This window comes from Staurois parvus, unplaced genomic scaffold, assembly GCF_062004578.1.
Source record: "Staurois parvus isolate SC_StPar_1 unplaced genomic scaffold, SC_StPar_1.0 ptg000321l, whole genome shotgun sequence".
NCBI classification, from domain to species: domain Eukaryota; kingdom Metazoa; phylum Chordata; class Amphibia; order Anura; family Ranidae; genus Staurois; species Staurois parvus.
This window is the reverse complement of record NW_028318117.1, coordinates 10,449,358-10,472,486: the sequence shown is the minus strand read 5'-3', so window position 1 is coordinate 10,472,486 and position 23,129 is coordinate 10,449,358. Positions and strand designations below refer to the sequence as shown.

Below are 23,129 nucleotides of genomic sequence, written 5' to 3'. Positions count from 1 at the left end.
TGTACATGAGACCAGATAGACAACAATAAAAAGCTGGCAGAGTTTCAGGCATTACCTGACTCCTGTCTGTGTTGGTGTTAGAAAGCTTTCCCCTCCTTTCCTGCACTGGGGACAACCTTATACCAGACAAGAAGGTAAGCATTCTCATCAGTGGAGCTTCAAATGGCAGTAAAACCTGCCGGAAGTTCTAATCCTTCCCTACATTATACAAAACAAGAGGCTTTGGCTGTGGATACAATTTAATCACTGCAATGTCATAGACATTAGCACTGCACTAGATAGTGAAAGCAGCATTTTTATGCTGTGGATTTTACCATAAGAGATTATACAGTGCATCGAGAAAGTATTCACAGCGCTTAACTTTTGCCACATTTTGTTATGTTACAGCCAGGGGCGGACTGACCATTTGGAAACTCGGGCACTGCCCGGGGTCAGTAGGGGGCCCCATGAGATGCCCCTGGTACCTTTTTCATAGGCTTTTTTGAGCTTGGGCAAGGACACAGGGGCCCCATGATCCCCTATTGCCCGGGGGCCCCATGAGTTGTCAGTCCCTGGTTACGGCCTTATTCCAAAATGGATTAAGTTATTTTTTAACTCAATATTCCACAATAAATATCCCATAATGACAACGTGAAAGAAGTTTGTTTTGAAATCTTTGCAATTTATTAAAAATAAAAAAAGGAAAAAAAAAACACATGTACATAAGTATTCAGAGCTTTTGCTCAATACTTTGTTGAAGCACCTTTATCACCAATTACAGCCTCAAGTCATTTTAAGTATGATGCTACAAGCTTGGCACACCGATTTTTGGGCAGTTTCCCCCATTCTTCTTTGCAGTACCTCTCAAGCTCCATCAGGTTGGATGGGGAGCGTCGGTGCACAGCCATTTTCAGATCTCTCCAGAGATGTTCAATCGGGTTCAAGTCTGGGCTCTGGCTGGGCCACTCCAGGAGATTCACAGAGATTCACAGAGTTGGTCCGCAGCCACTCCTTTGCTTTGTGGGCTGTGTGCTTAGGGTCATTGTCCTGTTGAAAGATGAGCCTTCGCCCCAGTCTAAGGTCCAGAGCGCTCTGGAACAGGTTTTCATCAAGAATGTCTCTGTAGATTGCTGCATTCATTTTTCCTTTGATCCTGACTATTCTTCCAGTTCCTGCCGCTGAAAAACATTCCCACAGCATGATGCTGCCACCACCAAGCTTCACTGTAGGGATGATATTGGCCAGGTGGTGAGCGGTGCCTGGTTTCCTCCAGACATAACGCTTGGCATTCTGGCCAAAGAGTTCAATCTTTGTTTCATCAGACCAGAGAGTTTTGTTTCTCATGGTCTGAGAGTCCCTCAGGTGCCTTTTGGCAAAATTAAAATGGACTGCCATTTGCCTTTGACCTGATTGGTGGAGTGCTGCAGAGATAGTCGTTCTTCTGGATGGTTCTCCTCTCTTCACAAAGAAACACTGGAGCTCTTTCAAAGTGACCATCGGGTGCTTGGTTACCTCCCTGGCTAAGGCCCTTCTCCCTCGATCTCTCATTTTGTCTGGACGTCCTGCTCTAGGAAGATTCCTGGTGGTTCCAAACTTTTTCCATTTATGGATGATGGAGGCCACTGTGCTCATTGGGACCTTCAATGCTGCAGAAATTTTTCTGTACCCTTCCCCAGATCTGTGCCTTGATACAATCCTGTCTCGGAGGTCTACGGACAATTCCTTGGACTTCATGGCTTGGTTTGTGCTCTGACATTTACTGTTAACTGTGGGACCTTATATAGACAGGTTTATGTCTTTCCTAATCATGTCCAATCAACTGAATTTCCCACAGGTGGACTCCAATCAAGTTGTGGAAACATCTCAAGGATGATCGGTGGGAACAGGATGCACCATAGTTCAATTTTGAATGTCATGGCAAAGGCTGTGAATACTTGTGTACATGTGTTTTTTTTTATTTTTAATAAATTGCAAAGATTTCAAAACAAACTTCTTTCACATTGTCATTATTGGGTATTGTTTGTAGAATGTTGAGGAAAAAAATTAATTTAATCCATTTTGGAATAAGGCTGTAACATAACAAAATGTGGCAAAAGTTAAGCGTTGTGAATACTTTCTGGATGAACTGTACAGTTAGCAACAAATAACAATTCCACTAACATCAGCTAACGCAGCTTCTTTTTCACTAAGAAAGAGGTGTTAAGAAATATTCCCTGGAATGGTTGCTAGTGAGACGTTATATTTGTACTAACATTTAATATGTGTGTCTGAAAACAGAAAATGTCAGTTTGTCTGTAATGTGTTATTTATATAACCTTTAACAAGCCGGTACATATAATCCAGTATAGGGTTTGGAATTAATACAAAGTAGTCTATCCTAAGTGAGACCTGGGCAACATATGATGTTTAACCTCCCTGGAGGTATTCCGGAGTGTAGCTCGGGGTAAAGTTTCAGCACCACAAGCGGTAGCGCTGAGCAAACTGTTGGCGCTATATAAATACTGTATAATAATAATAATAACCCCGAGCTACACTCGGGAATACCCTGCAGCGTTGCTCCGGGATCTCTTCTTCACTTACCTTGTCCTGTGCTCCTGTGATGTCCCCCCTGCAGTGTCCCCGGCAATGTCCTCCGGCCAATGCCGGCATCTGTCTTCCGGGTTCCATTCCCTGTTACGTCAGGACGTACGGGGACGGAACTGGCTGGGAATTTAAAAATGTCAAAAAGTGACATTCACTAAATACACTAAAATTACACAGTATAACATTACTGTATCAAACCATTTCACATACATTTTGTTCCGAGTGCTTTGTCCTGCCTGCATTTTTACTGTTCTTTCTGCCTTGAAACTGAGAAATGTCCATAGCGTCCAAAAAGCGTCCCTTTAGGTCAAAAGCGGTTTTAGACCAGCTAGAGAAGAGCAATAGTAAATAAGAACTACTTGCAGAACTTAGTGATAACGATTCATGGGGAAATTCGTCATCAGACACTGAAAACGATTTTGAAACTTTGCTCAGTGATGTGCGAACTTGGCGCTATATTTCAAATTTCAGTGTTTTTGGTTTGATTATATTATTGAATTACATTTATTATTATATTATTATTTTTTATGATTATTTATTAAATTATAATTTATGATTTCATGTTTCAAATTTTATCATATCCGGGATGTTTACTAGACTCTTGTTTGGACAGATTTCAGAGTTATTACTAAAAATTACAGGCCTACAATAAAAAAACTACATATTTCCATGCAAAAAAATGTACCGCTTTGAGCACAGAAATACTGACATAATCAGACCGCTAGGGAGGTTACAGTCATCTCCCAACAGCTTACATGTAGCTTTTTTGCAATAAGTTTATAATAATCTGTAACGTTTATAATTGGACTCAGAGAGCAATGATGATGCACAAAGTGCAGTAACCCATAGAAATGTTTTGTGATTGGTTGGGCACCATCTTCTTTCCCCTTATTTGATGTTCAGTCTGTCACAGGACGACTTTATAAGGAGAGTTAACTAATGTGGAGCAGATGAAATGTTTGTTCTCTTTAGTCCCCTTGCACATAGGGGCGTTTACTTGCTGTGTGTCCCTCCTGGCGTTTAAGGGTGCCTGGGATGGACAGGTGCAACATCCAGCCCAGCTAACTGCAACTTGCCAAATTCTTTGTACAGAGTGGTACTCACATTAAGGGCCCTGTGTATTCAGTAATGAATGTCTGATTGGGCGGTGCCACCTCACCCTGAATGCGGGGGTACCTCTTCTCATGTACACGCTCATCAATGTCCAGGACCAGGTGGGGCAGCGTTCATGTGAAAGTCAACATTAAGGCAAACCCTGACTTAGGAATGAACCGTACACTGTGTGCAGCAATGTGATGTAGTTCCTCTGTAAAACATTCTGTCCCATGTTACAATACACCCTTGCTGATTAATGCTGCACTTAGGAGGGACACTGCTGAGCCTATGCCCTCTCCACCAGCCCAGCATGACTCTGCCACCTCACTCCCAGTAACAGAATAGGGTCCCACCATGTATTAGCGCGGAACCCATGCGTGCACACAAGTAACTCTTTCTTTTTCCTGTACTTTGCAGCTGGATACATGGGGTCTCAATACCATGGGTTTGGTCCCAGATACTTTTGGGGAACCGACCACTAGAGAGGGAGGCAGCAATGGCAACTATGGCAACACTGTAAATAGCACCTCCAGCTGGCTAGCAGACATCTCTGTGTATTATTTAATGCCTCTGTGCATCCTCCCAAAAGAATTGCCAGGTCCCTGCAAGAAACCAGCCTCTTTCCAGCCCACTCCTCCAGTAGGCTCCTTCACCTGGTTTTCAATCTTGGCTCAGCTTCTTCCTCGACCAAGCAGAAAAGCTACCAAGGACAAATTCTGACCTTCTTCCAGCTCTTAGCACACAGCACATGCTAGGACCCACACTACAGGCTACACACTTGTTAGGCTACAGGCCTGACAAATCATACAACTCAACAGCCCCTTCCCAAACTGAAGCCCCGGGGAAGGAGACTCTCATAAGGTCCACCTTAAATATTTGTTCTCTCCCCCAGTGCGTACCTCTGGCAATAAACTTACCTAGCGGTTGGCCAGAGGAGACACAACTATTTCTATCTCAACATTACTGTGACCTCTCACTCCAAAGGTACAGTAACACCTACTGGCAGAAGTGAGAAGCAAAAGCAACACTGAGCTGAGGGAGGAACCAAATGAAAACAAACTAGAAATCAACAGAGGCTGTCTACCACCCAGAAAGACTATATTTGGATAGTCAACTCTGCTTATGGCAGGGTGGCTACACTTCCTTAGATCCTCCAACAGTTATGTTATACAAAAGCTTGACTAGATTCAAACTGAGTGGGCTGTTATAGATAATACTTCTATTACATCTATTACATTTTTTTTTTTTACAGGAAACATAGTTGAAGGATGATATTGTCATAAAAGAGCTTTATACAATATAAACAAAGTAGAATTAAATTAAGGCATATCCAAACCCAATAAAAAAAAACTGATACCATTGCACTTTACCAGTCCTTAGATGTGGTGACTGCATACTTTCTTTTCTTTATTTTAACCTGGTACAGATAGCAGGGAGAAATGCTACCTGATTACAGTCCAGAGGCAGAGAATAGAGCACGTTATCAGCTCACAAGATCTCTGGCTGGATGAACAGCTATTCTTTTTTTACACTTGTTGAACAGAAGTAATGAAACACTTTCAATGGTCTATTTAACAGACCAAAAGGGAGCCAATAACAGGAAAGTATTGCTAGAGTTTACATATACTTTAAGTATTAATTGACTTATGTGAGATGATGCAAAACCTGTTTGTTTTCTGTGTCATTTGGCAGTGTTGTTCTGTTCCAGCCAGCAATACCACAATAGCAATAATTTATGTGCAGCCATCTGATTAAGGCATATGCTGTAGGCATGGGTGCAGCTAACATTTCATCATATAAGAAACTCTGAGGTTGATCAGCAACGTAGAAGAGGCTGTTCATAGCAAAGTAAATATGAAATGTTTGCTTTGAATACACAATCATGTGCAAGTGAAATTGAAAACAGGATTTTTGCTTGCACTTTATCCAATAAGCTAATTAAACAATTACTTGGCAAAGAAAACTTACTCTTTAAAGGTCTGTTCTTTAAATAAACCCCTTTTACATTATAGAAGAGCTTCATCATTTTGCTTATTTTTTTTGCTCTAAAAAAAGGAGAAATAAAACTAAAATAAATAAATACATAAGTAGCATTGCATTTTTATTGTTTAAAAAGGGTCGACAAATGGCACCAATTCAGGATTAGGAAGCAGATGGGATGGAACATTGTCTAGGAGAGCTGAAATAGTCAGTACACCATGCTTCTACAAAGAACCAGCAAACACAAATGCTCCTACGCTTGGGGATGGACTCGATGCAAGCTACAACCACATTAAGAATGTCCTGGAACATGCACACCTTGCTGCCTTCAATAGACCGGGGAAATCCAAATATATTAAATGAGGAAAGAACAAACAGAGGGCGCACAGGCCTAGTGCATTACCATAAAAAATGTTTAATAAGAAATAAAGTAGGTGTTGTACTCACAAACGACAATAAGGTCAAGGCACACCATAAAAGAACCCTGAGGAAGAGGCAAGTCCTCGAAACACATCAGCCTATTAGATGTCTACACTCCCTAATGCGGACTGTTACTCAGCGTGGTGTTGACTAAGCTGTTCTTTTATGATGTGCCTTGACCTTATTGTCATTTGTGAGTACAACACCTACTTTATTTCTTATTAAACATTTTTTTATGGTAATGCACTAGGCCTGTGCGCCCTCTGTTTGTTCTTTCCTCATTCACCATGCTTCTACGCATGAGTAAAAGTGACAGTGAATCTGAGATTAATTACACTGATGCTAATTTCTTTATTCTGGTCTGACTAGTTTTTTACTATTCATGTTGGCATCCAATGATTGGCTGTCTTATTATACAGCTTACTATGGGAAACCATATTTTAGGAAATTAGTGTCAGCACATTCTCTGTAAATGCATGCCCAAAGATGTATTCACCTGGAAATCTACAATCAAAAGATTGGCATCATTTTATTACTAACAATGGTAGAGGTGAATAGTATGAAATAAGGTTTTTTATCTGCTTTGGGAAGGGACATTTATCTATCAAAGCCTATAGGGCTCCATGCACACTACCAATTTTTAAAGCTCCTAGAAGCTGTTAGCATTTTTTATTTCAAGCTAAATAGTGTTAATCTATTGTTGAGCTTCAGCGTCTAGGAGCAGACAAAAAATAATTTTTTTGTAGACTTTTTTGAAGCGCTTTTCCAGCAGAAAAAAAATGCAAAACACTTCTAAACACTCCTAAACACTGCTAAATGCTATTAAAACGCTCTTAACAGGTTTTTTGTAGCTTTTTTTTTTCCTCTACATGTACTGCAAAAATGCTAATAAAACACTAATGCTCCTAAATGCTTCTGAATGCTACTAAAATTCTACTAAAAAAACGAGCCTATCAGGTGTGAAGTGTCAGACAGATTGGGAAGAATACTACCCTGAACCAATGACATCACTTCAGACTAGAACTCCTCAACACTACTATAACTCGGCCCCCATAGCCAGCTATTTAGACAGCAAGTTACCATATGCAAGCTTGCACACCCTCCCCTGCTGTCACAAACATGACAATGCCAGGCCTACTGATACGTCAAGACCTGTGAAATAGCTTTGTGGGAAGAGACAGGGTGCATGTGGAGTAACTGCACGGCAATCTAGGCTGTGCTGAGTTGAGACTTTCTGCAGCAACAGATATGTGATATGTAAAAGCTTATACTGTCTACTACCAGGTTTACTTTAAGGATGAGGGTCCCAAATCTGCCTATCAGGAGAAAGCCAGGGACCAGATGACCCTTCTTTTCACTAAGCAATTATAATTGTTTGCCCTATTATAGGTTATTATATATAGGATAGGGTCACCTTGGCCAACCAAAATCCATCCACTTCTGACTGTGACCACGCTGATACTGGGTTTTAGTGGCCACTGCAGTCATTAATTAAATAAAAATCCTAATGACAACCATGTAAGCAATAAATATACACAATAAATAATTGGAATTCAGAACAACTTGCAGTGCATCAGATTCTAACGTTGGATTTGGGAATGAGAAAGATTTCCACAAAGATGGTGTTTCATATCTTAATAGGAGATCAGAATGAACATCGTCTTCAAATTTCATCTGATTTTTTGAAGAATGTAAAGGTGTTTGATAGGGTTATTACCGATGTATTTCAAGTATTAAATTGCCACAGCTCATAGAAACACCATCAACAAGCAAAATATATGAACAAAGGGTCAATAACAATAATATTGAAGTGTATCTATAGGCAAAACCTTTTCTTCGTTTTTGATAAAGTGGGGAAGGATTAGACCCTTTGTCAAATTTTCATTGCTGCCTGTGTTCTTATTGAGAAGATAATTTCCTCTATTTGTACTGGTGACCACTGTGAAGGGAAACCAAAATTTCAGAGCTGTCCCCAGAATAAGAAGTAATGGGAAATCTTTCACTAGAGATGCCTGTTCCAAGGGCAACTGTCCAAGAGGGGAATTTCCCTCACTTTGGGACATTTTCTTTCATCTTCATGTGATTCTCAAAGAGAACACATATAGCTTCCTTCTTTTAGGGTCCGTTCATACTGGAACATGGTGAACCAAACTGCACTGGAACATCTTGCCCTTGTGAGGTGTGTGCAGGTGCAAATTAATTGTTAATGGCACGCCAAACACATCTTGCAAATGCAGTGCGTTTGCAGCCACCAAACCACATGGTATCGCAGCAGCATGCGGTTTGGTGCCACGTGATCTGAAAAAGTAGTGCTTGCACTACTTTTTCCATGTTCCAGTACATTTGGCAGCCTATTGAAATTAATGGGATATCAAAATCAGAATGCACAGGACTGCAAGAGACAGCATGGGAACGCATGTATTTAAGTGCGAACCGGCCCCTAGTTATATACAGGATATATTTGTATATAATTGTAAACATGATTTTGAAACCAAAGAAATCTTAGGTCAGTTTTATTAGTCACAGCATTGGTTTATTGCACAACAATGCTGCCCTACCCCTAATACCTGTATGTAATCTGAGCGGTTTATTTAATCTGTTTTGTTCGAAGTATGTTTGTTTATATGTATAAAAACACATCTGTTGTTGCCAAAGAATTAGGTATTAATTTAAAATGATATTGTAATAAAAAATTGCTACCAAGTATAAAGTGCAGACACTTTTCATTACTTTTTATGCCTTCAGTAGCCTGAATTCCCACTGCCATACCCAGTCCCCAAGCTATTGTGATAGGAAAAAGCTTCAACACTTTCTGGTAGTGATGGAGGTAGGCTGTTCCCTCATGCCTCTTCAAACATTCCTTGTATCCCATTACTATGACAAGGTGCCTCACTAGAATGTAGGAAGATGCATAAGGCAGGATAGGGCAGTCAAGCTTCTTTCTGCCGTACCATGAAATGCCAGAGCTCAATCAGAAAGGAGTGATAGGACTGCAGAATGCCACAGGAACGTTATACATGTTAGCAACTTTTACATACAAATTATTCTGGCCTTGGTCTGACAAAATAATCTCTTTCAAAGGAAAGCAATATTTGCCTACTTAAGACCATCATTGTAGTACATAAAGTGGGCCTCCCTACCTTTAAAAAGCAGGCTTCCCTGTAATGTTCTCTTAGTACACAATACTCATCACCCTGTTGCTGAATGAATTAAATCCCAACTATTCAAATATCATATTCATATTCAAATATCATACATTAAGCATCATTATATAATTATAGTCATGCTGCAATACTAGATCTCACCTGCTGGAGGCATTGCACTTCAACTCTGAATGTACAGCTGTCACAGCACAAAGGACACTGGGAACTGTAGTCTGTTAGGAACACTGTGCAGTGCAAGGGCATGGGCTGCAAATTATTAGGAACTACAACACCTAAATACCCCTTCATACAGAGGAAGAGAGGACAGAGTTTTCTCTATAACCTCTGTGACACTGTACATTGATTGGCAGCACATATTTGGTCATGGGAGTAATATTTTTTCCTTTTACAATTAGCTTGTCATATAGACAGGTTAAGAGCCCTAATCCACTATTTTTAAAAGCATAATAGTTAAAAGGGCATTTTTCTATCCACCTACCATGTATATGTGATTTTTAAAGGATAAAGGAAACCATATTGATGGAGGACTGAAACCCCTTCCTACAAAACAAACACATCAAATTACTGTATTAGCAATGATTCCACATGATTGGCTTGAATAATGTTCAACTCCCCGAGAGAGTATCAGAACATGCTATGCTATTAATAAACACATCAGTGGCAAGACCCCTTTGGAGTTGTAAAGCATTGCATCCTGACAAGTATACCTAAAGCATCCTGGTGATGGGCTGTTTCAAGTGTTTACTACCTTACACAGTATATATACTAAAACGGCGGGATTTAATAAGCACAGCAGCAGAGCACTATTCGTCTCTTTTTTTTAATTTTTTTTTATTTACACATTTGTTTTCATTTACATTATGGTTCCCGGGCTTGGAGAGGGGAAGCTTTCTTATACCCAAACCACTATGCACATGTTAACCATGCTTTTCATACAGAAAGAATATTCAGATGCAAAATTGTTCTAAATGTTATGTAATTGTGTTTTTCCTTTCAGAGGTAAAATTTAAATTTTCCAACCGGTGAATGTGCAGTATTCATTACACTCACACTAAATTAAAAAAATAATTTAAAAAGCAGTTTTCAAGTAGTTTTAGCAGTGACATGTTTTCATCAAGTGGTACTATGTTTATAGACAGACAGAAATTTACCATTGGTTCACTAAGATTGTCCCTGTTCTCCAGGATGCAGAATTGTCTTGCCATTGGCCAATTTTTACACAGCCATATATCCTAAGAGCTGACACTCTTAATTCCTTTAGGAATTGCATCTCTGAATCTCTGTATTTAGAATTGTTCTGGCTAACTAAATCTTACTGCTGACCAATTCCTATCAAACTGTCAGATACAATAGTGTGAAAATTGGCCAGCTGCACTCAGTCCTCCTTTCTATAGTGAGGATGCTGGGTAATTCAATTACCTCCATTAGTGGCTCTTCCGAGTCTACAGGAAATGGTTCAAAGTCTATGTAGTACATTATGGGTTGTTAAAAATTAGGTTGGGTGAGTTTGGGCAAAAATTGGCTTTTTGGCTGAATTCAAATGTCAGGGATTTTCCCATAGTTAATAGTCATGGCATTATGTAGTGCCCATTCTCCACTATGGAGTATGTCAGCACTGCAATGGAAAAGGGTTTTCTAAGCTGAGCTGCAGTGAAAGGTCCCAAAAGAAAAGGCACATATTGACAGCTTTTACTATTGACTATCAGTTATGAGTTAGCTCACTAGGTGTACACAGGTTCACTTTAAACTATATCTGAACACGAGTTCAAAGATTAATGTGCATGTGGAGTTAGAAGTGGTGCTACAAGCTATGATTGCCTACTTGGCAGATGAGAAACATGATGTCACTATTTATTTTGTTTCATAACAGAAATACGTAAATTGATGTTGTATGGGAAGTTCTAAAAAGTAACTGGATCCAGATTTTGAATTTTCCTTATTGTTTTTAAAATTTTGATTTGCTGTATCCCATAAACTGCAAGCATTAGAAAGGCGACATGAGCTACAGATTCACAAAATGAGTAATTTAGTTTATATTACATATTTTGTAAATAATTGCTTTTCATTGAGTCACTAAGACAAGGTGAAAGTACAATGGGTGCGATTTTAACACGGAGGAACCTCTGAATTAACTTCCTAGCTTAAGGAAACCTCTGCCAATAATTATTAGATCCACAGCCATTGGAACATTAGTGTGGTGCTCAGTGGAAGGAATAATCCTTATATCGGTGTTCAGAGGGAAGAATGCCCCCTTATAGAGAGTTATAAAGATCACTGGTGTCAATGGTAATGGCAGAAGTTACTTATTTTCAAGAAAGCCCTAACAAACCCTGGAGGATCTCTAGGGTTCCTTGAAACCCTGGTTGAGAAAGGCGGGACGAGTCAAAAATGTTTGCCATATTCACCCACTTGTGGCAAAAATAGATAAAACCAAGTAAGTAAAGAACTATGCACATGTTCTGTACTATGTGACATCTTTTTTATGCTCTGTTTGTCTGTCTTTTCATTTCAGGAAGCCAGCTGTGCCTATGCCATTATCCTCATGGCTGTGTTCTGGTGTACGGAGGTTATCCCCCTTGCAATCACTGCTTTGCTACCAGTTTTGCTCTTCCCAATGTTTGGAATTCTGGAATCAAAACAGGTAACATTAGATGTGTTCCTCTTGTTTCTCCAAGAATGCTACTGATTAGGTGATTAGGAGCTGCATTTCCACTCCTCTGTCATTTTTTGAATTATTTGTTTACATTGTTATCACTATAGCATTGCAATAGTGCTCATATCTATGACGTGTAATAAAAAATATGTGCAAACAAAGGGCAGTGATGTGGATTAACTGATGTGGATAATTTTCCGGTGGAAACTTTAGGAGGAATAAATTATTATTATTATTATTATACAGGATTTATATAGTGCCAACAGTTTGCTCAGCGCTTTACAATATAAAGGGAGACAATACAGCAACAATACAGTTCAATACAAGAGGGATAGGAGGGCCCTGCTCCTTGGAGCTTACAATCTAGGAGGCACGGGTTAGTGGTACAAAAGGTAATAACTGTGGGGATGGACTGGTAGGAAGGGTAGAAGATTCCATTATTAGCTGAGGGTAGGATAGGCTTCCCTGAAGAGATAGGTTTTCAGAGATCGCTTAAAAGTGAGCAGAGTAGGCGATAGTCTGATAAATTGGGGTAGAGAGTTCCAGAGGATGGGAGAAGCTCTGGAGAAGTCCTGGAGATGAGCATGGGAGGAGGAGACAAGGGAGCTAGAGAACAGGAGGTCTTGTGAGGAGAGGAGAGTACGGTTTGTGTGATATTTTGGAGACAAGATTGCTGATGTAATTTGGGACAGAGTTATAAATGGTTTTATATGTTATTTTTAATGTTTTGAATTTTATCTGTTGGGCAATGGGAAGCCAGTGGAGGGATTGGCAGAGAGGGGTGGCTGATACAGAACGGTTAGTAAGGTGGATAAGTCTGGCAGCAGCATTCATGATAGACTGAAGAGAGGATAGCCTGCGATGAGGTAGGCCAATGAGGAGGGAGTTACAATAGTCAAGGCGAGATATAACAAGGGAGTGAATAAGTTGCTTAGTGGTTTCCAAGGTTAAGAATGACTGTATCTTGGAGATGTTGCTGAGGTGAAGTCTACAAGATTTGGACAGCGATTGGATTTGGGGCTGAAAGGACAGATGGGAGTCTAGGGTTACACCTAGCACCCTGGCATGGGTGGAGGGACTGATGATTGTGTTATTGATTTTGATGGAGAAGTCAGGGGAGGGGGCACGGGCTGGAGGGAATACTAAGAGCTCAGTTTTGGAAGTGGAGTGACATCCATGCCGATATGTCACTTAGTAGGTTAGTAATGCGAGAGGAGACTGAAGGGGTAAGGTGAGGGGTAGAAAGATAGATTTGTGTGTCATCAGCATAGAGATGGTACTTAAAGCCGTGGGAGTTTATCAAGTGACCAAGGGAGGAGGTGTAGATGGAGAAGAGTAGGGGCCTAAGGACGGAACCTTGAGGGACCCCTACAGAAAGAGGGAGTGAAGAAGAGGAGCCAGAGTTATAAGTAACGCTGAAGGAGCGCTGCAATAGGTAGGAGGAGAACCAGGAGAGAGCAGAGTCTTGGAGGCCAAGAGAGTGGAGTTTTTTTTTGAGGAGGGTATGGTCAACCGTATCAAAAGCCACAGAGAGGTCGAATAGTAAGAGTACGGAGTAGTGGCCATTGGTTTTAGCAGTTAGTAGATCATTAGTGAGTTTTAGTAGGGCAGTTTCAGTGGAGTGTAGTGAGCGAAAGCCAGACTGTAAAGGGTCAAGAAGGTTGTTGTCAGTGAGGTAGCAGCTAAGCGTTCTAAGAGTTTAGAGGTAAATGGGAGCAGGGAGATGGGTATTAGGTTTTTCAGGTTGGTGGGATCCAGGGAGGGCTTTTTAAGTATGGGAGTGATGTGTGCATGCTTTAGAGGGGAGGGGAAGGCACCGTTAGAGAGGGAGAGATTGAAGATGTGAGTGAGGGAGCATAGGACGGAAGAAGAGGGTGACTGTAGTAGTTGTGAGGGGACAGGATCCAGGGGGCAGGTAGTGAGACAGGCTTCTGGGAAAACCTTTGGTGACCTCTTCGGTAGTAGCAAGGTCAAAAGAGGAAAGTGTTGAAGGAGGTTTAGTATAAGCTATGCTAAGTGAGATGGATGTCTGTGCAGTGGCGATGCCCCTACGAATTGCATCAATCTTGCTTTTGAAATGACTTTCAATCTTGTGAGCAGTGAGTGAGGTGCTGGGTGGAGGTGAAGGTGCAGAAAGTAGAGAGTTAAAAGTAGAGAAGAGACGCCGAGGACTGGATGATAAGCTATTGATGAGAGTGACAAAGTAGGCTTGTTTGGCAGCATGGAGGGAGGAATTGTATGTTAAGAAAGCAGATTTATATAGGGTGAATACTTGTTGAGATTTGGTTTTACGCCACAATCGCTCCAGCGCATGACTATGTCTGTTAGGAATGGACTGGCCAGCAATGGTGGGACTCACCTGCCTTTTGATCTGCAGTACCAGGGCTGGCCAGCGGGTGCTCCCAGCAATCAGAGACTCAACCTTTCAGCCAGCTAACACCTGGAACTGATGATGCTGGGGTATTTAAGGGATGGCCAGACCCACAGACTCTGCCTTGGTGTTGTGTTTGTCCTGGGCCCTGTATCTGTCCTGCATCCTGTTTCTGTCCCTCTGCCTGACCCTCTGTACTACGCTGCTTGTTACCTGTTTTGATCTCTGGCTTGTGACCCTGACCATCCCTCTGCCTGACCCTCTGTACTACGCTGCTTGCTACCTGCTGAACCTGGCCTGTGACCCCGACCATTCTCTGCTTGCTCCCCCTGTACCTACCTGCCCAATTGATATTGACCCGGCCTGCCTGGCGACGCTTGCTTGTATGTACTGTTATCTGTGGGTGGTTTGGTTTGGTTTGTTTGCACTGTATTATGTTTAGTATTGCACTGCGTTTATGTTTGTATGGTTAGTGTTAATAAATTGTATTGTTTATCACATATCTGAAGTCTGCGTTTCCCTGCATCAGTCACACACCTCTGGTCATACCTGGGAGCCCTGACATTACACCAAGGCCAATCCTGACCAGAAGTGGCTGCACAGGGAAGCCATCTTGGCTTGTTGATGGGAAGGATGGATCTTGATGAGGTTGAATATTTATATCTGCTAGTGTTTGATGACAGGGAGTATGCTTATCAAACTCTGAAGGAGTATACCCGGGATGAACTGCTAGAATGTATACGGCTCGCTCATGTTCTAGTAGATCAGGGCACAGAGTTCTCTGAGGTGCAGCCTTTGATTGAGGTTTGTGCTGAGTTGGTTTCATCTGGTTCCCCCGAATGCAGGGATGAATTTTTGCCACCATTTAGTGCAGACCAGGTAGAGTCCCTGGTGTGGTTATTAGAGGATGATGTGGGTTACTTTCTGGAGCGTTATTCCACATGTTCACCACAGACACTAAGAGATTGTATAAACGCAGTACAGTCATTGACCAGACAGGCTTTGTGTAAGCTCAGCTTTGTTCAACCCATACTGCAGACATGGACAGATTTGTTGCACCCAGCCTCAGTCAGCTTACAAAGACCCAGTCCTGCTTCTAATCTATTTCCTCAAAACTCTATTCCTGCATTCCCAACAGCTCCTCCTGCCCTGCTATCTACCGCATGTCAGTACCCTGTTCCCACTCGCTGCACCTATCCTGCCTTTAACCCTGTAAAAAAGCCCTCTGTAGCAACCGCTCCCTCTCCTGTTCCATCCTCCAGTTCTTCTCTGTCTCCAGCTGCTCCATTTGTTTGCAGACCTGCGTTTACTTGCAGTGCTCCAGTAGTTAAAACCAGAAAAAAGCGAAAATTCTTTCCAACCAATACCATCCTGCCAGTATCCAAACCGGTGAGCCTGCCTTCCGTGGTTCAGCCTGATGCCTCTACTCAGCCTGATGCCTCTACTCAGCCTGATGCCTCTACTCAGCCTGATGCCTCTACTCAGCCTGATGCCTCTCTTCAGCCTGATGCCGGTACGCAGCCTGATGCCTCTCTTCAGCCTGATGCCTGTATGCAGCCTGATGCCTCTCTTCAGCCTGATGCCTCTACTCGGCCTGAAGCCTCTACTCGGCCTGATGCCTCTACTCGGCCTGATGCCTCTACTCGGCCTGATGCCTCTACTCGGCCTGAAGCCTCTACTCGGCCTGATGCCTCTACTCGGCCTGATGCCTCTACTCGGCCTGAAGCCTCTACTCGGCCTGATGCCTCTACTCGGCCTGAAGCCTCTACTCGGCCTGATGCCTCTACTCGGCCTGAAGCCTCTACTCGGCCTGAAGCCTCTACTCGGCCTGAAGCCTCTACTCGGCCTGAAGCCTCTACTCGGCCGGACGCCGGCATTCAGCCTGATGCCTCTACCCAGCATGATGAACTGATCCAGCCTGACGATCCTATTAGGCCAGTTGACTCGATGCCCGCTGTTGATCCAGATGATCCGGTACCTGATCTGGTGCCCGCTGTCGAGCCAAATGACCTGATGCCTGGTGACCCAGTGCCCGCTGTCATACCGGGTGACCCGATGCCCGCTGTCGAGCCAGACAATCCGGTACCTGATGACCCGGTGCTCACTGTCGTGCCTGTTGACTCGGAGCCCACTGCCTTGCCAGATGACGCGGTGCCCGCTGTCGAGCCAAATGACCTGATGCCTGGTGACCCAGTGCCCGCTGTCCAGCCAGACGATCCAATGTCTGACCCAGTGCCAGCGGTCATCCCAGTTGACTCGGAGCCCACGGTTGTGCCTGGTGACTCGGTGCCCGCCGCCCCGCCTGGGGGCCTGAGACCTGTCGTTCCGCCTGGGGGTCCGGCGCCCGCCACTCCGCCTGAGGGTCCGAGACCTGTCTCTCCGCCTGGGGGTCCGGCGCCCGCCGCTCCGCTTGAGGGCCCGAGACCTGTCGCTCCGCCTGGGGGTCCGGCGCCCGCCGCTCCGCCTGAGGGCCCGAGACCTGTCGCTCCTCCTGGGGGTCCGGCGCCCGCCGCTCCGCCTGAGGGCCCGAGACCTGTCGCTCCTCCTGGGGGTCCGGCGCCCGCCGCTCCGCCTGAGGGCCCGAGACCTGTCGCTCCGCCTGGGGGTCCGGCGCCCGCCGCTCCGCCTGAGGGCCCGAGACCTGTCGCTCCATCTCGGGGTCCGGCGCCCGCCGCTCCGCCTGAGGGCCCGAGACCTGTCGCTCCGCCTGGGGGTCCGGCGCACGCAGCTCCGCCTGGGGGCACGATGCCTGTCGCCCCGCCTGGGGGCACGATGCCTGCTGCTCCGCCTGGGGGCCCGCTGCCTGCTGCTTCGCCTGGTAATCCGATGTGCCTCTGCCCGGAGTCCTGCCCGATGTGCCTCTGCCCGGAGTCCTGCCCGATGTGCCTCTGCCCGGAGTCCTGCCCGATGTGCCTCTGCCCGGAGTCCTGCCCGATGTGCCTCTGCCCGATGTGCCTCTGCCCGGAGTCCTGCCCGATGTACCTCTGCCCGGAGTCCTGCCCGATGTGCCTCTGCCCGATGTGCCTCTGCCCGATGTGCCTCTGCCCGATGTGCCTCTGCCCGGTGTGCCTCTGCCCGGTGTGCCTCTGCCCGATGTGCCTCTGCCCGGAGTCCAGCCCGGTGTGCCGCTGCCCGGAGTCCTGCCCGGTGTGCCAGTCTTTGATATCCCGCCAGTTACCAGACCCGGGCGGTGGAACATTTTGCCCAGCTAGGACTGTTTGGAGCGTCCTGAGGCCGCTCCTTGGGGGGGGGGGTACTGTTAGGAATGGACTGGCCAGCAATGGTGGGACTCACCTGCCTTTTGATCTGCAGTACCAGGGCTGGCCAGCGGGTGCTCCCAGCAATCAGAGACTCAACCTTTCAGCCAGCTAACACCTGGAACTGATGATGCTGGGGTATTTAAGGGATGGCCAGACCCACAGACTCTGCCTTGGTGTTGTGTTTGTCCTGGGCCCTGTATCTGTCCTGCATCCTGTTTCTGTCCCTCTGCCTGACCCTCTGTACTACGCTGCTTGTTACCTGTTTTGATCTCTGGCTTGTGACCCTGACCATCCCTCTGCCTGACCCTCTGTACTACGCTGCTTGCTACCTGCTGAACCTGGCCTGTGACCCCGACCATTCTCTGCTTGCTCCCCCTGTACCTACCTGCCCAATTGATATTGACCCGGCCTGCCTGACGACGCTTGCTTGTATGTACTGTTATCTGTGGGTGGTTTGGTTTGTTTGCACTGTATTATGTTTAGTATTGCACTGCGTTTATGTTTGTATGGTTAGTGTTAATAAATTGTATTGTTTATCACATATCTGAAGTCTGCGTTTCCCTGCATCAGTCACACACCTCTGGTCATACCTGGGAGCCCTGACAATGTCGTTTATTATTTCTGGTGTCGTCAGTCTGCCAAGGTTGTAACTAGAGATGAGCGAATCGAAGTATCCGAAGTGGAATTCGAGTCGAATATCGGAAAAATTTCGATTCGTGCCGAATCCGAAAAACAGCCTAATTCGGACGCGCGAATCGAAATTTTTCCGAAAATGGCGGCTGACATGTGCGGCGACGGAGCGGGGATGTCGGGGAAGGCGCGCAGACAAGGCGCGCAGACAAGGCCCCATAATGCATTCCTCAACGACATGTGATCGCATCAGCCAATCAGCAGCCAGCCAGCCAGCACTGTGTAATGGTCGAGGTATATATAGCGGCCATTTTGGAAATCTTCATTTGCCTGCAGTCATTGAACAGAGGCAGACCGCTCTGTACTAGGGACAGGGACAGAGTTAGGGCCACAGAAACGAGAATTGGGGACAGAGAGAAGTTACTTAGGGACAGAGAACCATTACTCAGGGACACAGTCTTGTTAATGAGGGCCACAGAATCGTTATTTAGGGACAAAGAAACGCTAGTTAGGGCCACAGAATTCATACTCAGGGACAGACAGAATTTTCACTCAGTGCCAGAGAATTGTTACTTAGGGCCACAGAAACGTTATTAGGGCCACAGAATTTTTACTCAGGGACAGACAGAATTGTTACTGAGTGCCAGAGAATTGTTACTCAGGGACAGACAGAATTGTTACTGAGTGCCAGAGAATTCTTACTCAGGGCCACAGAATTCATTCTCAGGGACAGACAGAATTGTTACTCAGGGACAGACAGAATTGTTACTGAGTGCCAGAGAATTGTTACTCAGGGACAGACAGAATTGTTACTGAGTGCCAGAGAATTGTTACTCAGGGACAGACAGAATTGTTACTGAGTGCCAGAGAATTGTTACTCAGGGACAGACAGAATTGTTACTGAGTGCCAGAGAATTGTTACTCGCACAGACACAAAATTGTTATTGCACAGACACAGAATTGTTACTCGCACAGACAGAATTGTTACTCAGGGCCACAGAATTCATACTCAGGGACAGACAGAATTGTTACTGAGTGCCAGAGAATTGTTACTCAGGGACAGACAGAATTGTTACTGAGTGCCAGAGAATTGTTACTCAGGGACAGACAGAATTGTTACTGAGTGCCAGAGAATTGTTACTCAGGGACAGACAGAATTGTTACTGAGTGCCAGAGAATTCTTACTCAGGGCCACAGAATTCATTCTCAGGGACAGACAGAATTGTTACTCAGGGACAGACAGAATTGTTACTGAGTGCCAGAGAATTGTTACTCAGGGACAGACAGAATTGTTACTGAGTGCCAGAGAATTGTTACTCAGGGACAGACAGAATTGTTACTGAGTGCCAGAGAATTGTTACTCAGGGACAGACAGAATTGTTACTGAGTGCCAGAGAATTGTTACTCGCACAGACACAAAATTGTTATTGCACAGACACAGAATTGTTACTCGCACAGACAGAATTGTTACTCAGGGCCACAGAATTCATACTCAGGGACAGACAGAATTGTTACTGAGTGCCAGAGAATTGTTACTCAGGGACAGACAGAATTGTTACTGAGTGCCAGAGAATTGTTACTCAGGGACAGACAGAATTGTTACTGAGTGCCAGAGAATTGTTACTCAGGGACAGACAGAATTGTTACTGAGTGCCAGAGAATTGTTACTCGCACAGACACAAAATTGTTACTTGCACAGACACAGAATTGTTACTCGCACAGACACAGAATTGTTACTCAGGGCCACAGAATTCATACTCAGGGACAGACAGAATTGTTACTGAGTGCCAGAGAATTGTTACTCAGGGACAGACAGAATTGTTACTGAGTGCCAGAGAATTGTTACTCAGGGACAGACAGAATTGTTACTGAGTGCCAGAGAATTGTTACTCGCACAGACACAAAATTGTTACTTGCACAGACACAGAATTGTTACTCGCACAGACACAGAATTATTACTCAGGGCCACAGAATTCATACTCAGGGACAGACAGAATTGTTACTGAGTGCCAGAGAATTGTTACTCAGGGACAGACAGAATTGTTACTGAGTGCCAGAGAATTGTTACTCAGGGACAGACAGAATTGTTACTGAGTGCCAGAGAATTGTTACTCGCACAGACACAAAATTGTTACTTGCACAGACACAGAATTGTTACTCGCACAGACACAGAATTGTTACTGAGTGCCAGAGAATTGTTACTCAGGGACAGACAGAATTGTTACTGAGTGCCAGAGAATTGTTACTCAGGGACAGACAGAATTGTTACTGAGTGCCAGAGAATTGTTACTCAGGGACAGACAGAATTGTTACTGAGTGCCAGAGAATTGTTACTCGCACAGACACAAAATTGTTACTTGCACAGACACAGAATTGTTACTCGCACAGACACAGAATTGTTACTCAGGGCCACAGAATTCATACTCAGGGACAGACAGAATTGTTACTGAGTGCCAGAGAATTGTTACTCAGGGACAGACAGAATTGTTACTGAGTGCCAGAGAATTGTTACTCAGGGACAGACAGAATTGTTACTGAGTGCCAGAGAATTGTTACTCGCACAGACACAAAATTGTTACTTGCACAGACACAGAATTGTTACTCGCACAGACACAGAATTGTTACTCAGGGCCACAGAATTCATACTCAGGGACAGACAGAATTGTTACTGAGTGCCAGAGAATTGTTACTTAGGGACAGACAGAATTGTTACTGAGTGCCAGAGAATTGTTACTCAGGGACAGACAGAATTGTTACTGAGTGCCAGAGAATTGTTACTCGCACAGACACAAAATTGTTACTTGCACAGACACAGAATTGTTACTCGCACAGACACAGAATTGTTACTCAGGGCCACAGAATTCATACTCAGGGACAGACAGAATTGTTACTGAGTGCCAGAGAATTGTTACTCAGGGACAGACAGAATTGTTACTGAGTGCCAGAGAATTGTTACTCAGGGACAGACAGAATTGTTACTGAGTGCCAGAGAATTGTTACTCGCACAGACACAAAATTGTTACTTGCACAGACACAGAATTGTTACTCGCACAGACACAGAATTGTTACTCGCACAGACACAGAATTGTTACTCAGGGCCACAGAATTCATACTCAGGGACAGACAGAATTGTTACTGAGTGCCAGAGAATTGTTACTCAGGGACACCTAATCGTTGAATTAAATAGTATGTCAGACAACATGCAGAGGAGTGGCAGAGGAGGCAATGTTTTAGGAGCGAGCAGACGTGGCAGCAGAGGAAGGGGTCGAGGCAGCAGTATTCGCAGCCAGAGGCCAGTGCTCCCGGTGTCATCCAGCGGTCGTGTCTCCACCGACAACCCTGCCGTCATTGATTGGTTGGCTCGGTCGTCTTCCTCTTCCCAGGTCACCTCTGACACCTACAGCCAACGGTCGGTGGGTACGTCAGACACAACCGTTAGTTGGCATGGCCCGGGAGCAAGCCCACTGAAATCACGTGTCCTCTACCTGCCCCTGTCCTTTGCTGTTCCCTCACCAAGCGAAGTATCGCATGCTGTGGGCTCAGCCCCACTGTACAGTGAGGAAGAGCTAACAGAGGGCGGTCAGGAACGGGGGGAGACATCGGCCTTTTCAGCAGCCAAGCGAACAAGTACTGGCGAGGAGAGTGGCTCGGTAGCCGGTCTAGAGACAGGTCTGTCTCCTGACCCAGACGCAGCCGAGGGGGCTAGTAGTGAGGCGGAGACCCTACTTGATGATGAGGAGGTTGATCGCACTTGGCAGCCTCGTCGTCATCAGGCAATTTCTTCCGCATCATCAGGAGAAGAGGGTGGCAGCTTGGCAGCGAGCAAAACAGTCGGTGGGTTGCCCAGGAGACAGCAGCAGGGTCGCATCAGTGTCAGTGGAGCCAAACGTCCACGGAGTAGAGCACCAGCTCCACTGCAGCCTACCACCACGGCCAGTAGTGGTGCCGGTGCGCACGGAGGAAGTAGCAGTCAGCCAGTGAAGAGTAGCGGGGGCAAAGTTTCCTACTCGGTGGTGTGGCAATTTTTCCTCAAGCCGCCCGAGGAAGTAAACGTAGCCGTATGTCGACTATGTGGCCAGAAATGCAAGCGTGGCCAGGGGGCCCATGTTGGGACTACAGCGTTGCGTCAGCATATGCAGCGTCACCATTCGGTGGCCTGGGAAAACCGTGATAAACATACGGCGGTTCTGCCTGCCCCAGCCCCCGCTCCATCACCCGCTCCGTTACTTGCTCCGTCACCCGACGTCGTCAATCGCCCTCTATCAGCCAGTCAAGGCTCCAACACCTCTGCTGAGGGGAGTTGTCGCTCGTTGGCATCTTCCGCTCGTTCAGATGCTCCTTCTCCTGCTACTCCTCTTCTCGGATTCCGTCAACAGTCTTTCTTGGAATCCGTATCCAAGAGACAACAGTTTGCGAGCACGCACCCGACGGTGCAAAAGCTGAACGTCCTCCTGTCCAAGTTGCTGGTGCTGCAGTCCCTCCCTTTCCAACTGGTGGACTCAGCACCTTTCCGAGAAATGATGGCTTGTGCCGCGCCGCGGTGGAGAGTGCCAAGCCGTCATTTCTTTGCCCAAAAGGCAGTGCCAGCCCTGCATTCACATGTAGAAGAGATGGTGGGCCAGTCTTTGAGCATGTCGGTCTCTGCCAAAGTGCACGGCAGCGCCGACGTGTGGAGCTGTAACTACGGTCAGGGACAGTACATGTCATTTACGGCCCACTGGGTGAACGTGGTGCCGGCACAGCCGCACCAGCAACTTGGACAGGTCACGACGCTTTTGCCTCCACGTTTGCACGTCCTTGGTCCAGCAAGCATGTCCGCCTCTACCACCTCTTTTTCCGCCGTGTCCTCAGCCGCCACCCCCGTGCCAAGTCCCATTACCCGACCGGCATATCACATGTGCAGGGCGCAACGGTGTCACGCTGTGCTGCACCTGGTATGCCTTGGCGAACGTAGTCACACAGGGGAGGAACTGCTGAGTGTAATGAACAGAGAA

At 45.4% G+C, this 23,129-nt stretch overlaps 1 protein-coding gene across 1 annotated transcript in view; it reads left to right on the top strand.

Moving 5' to 3' along the window:
• The window catches only part of SLC13A5 (solute carrier family 13 member 5), a 123,322-nt gene that overhangs the window by 50,514 nt on the left and 49,679 nt on the right, over window positions 1-23,129 (top strand). Inside the window, exon 3 of the mRNA XM_089683795.1 lies at window positions 11,734-11,862. Within this exon, the coding sequence (XP_089539921.1) occupies window positions 11,734-11,862 (129 nt within the window). The remainder of the gene's footprint in view (window positions 1-11,733; window positions 11,863-23,129) is intronic.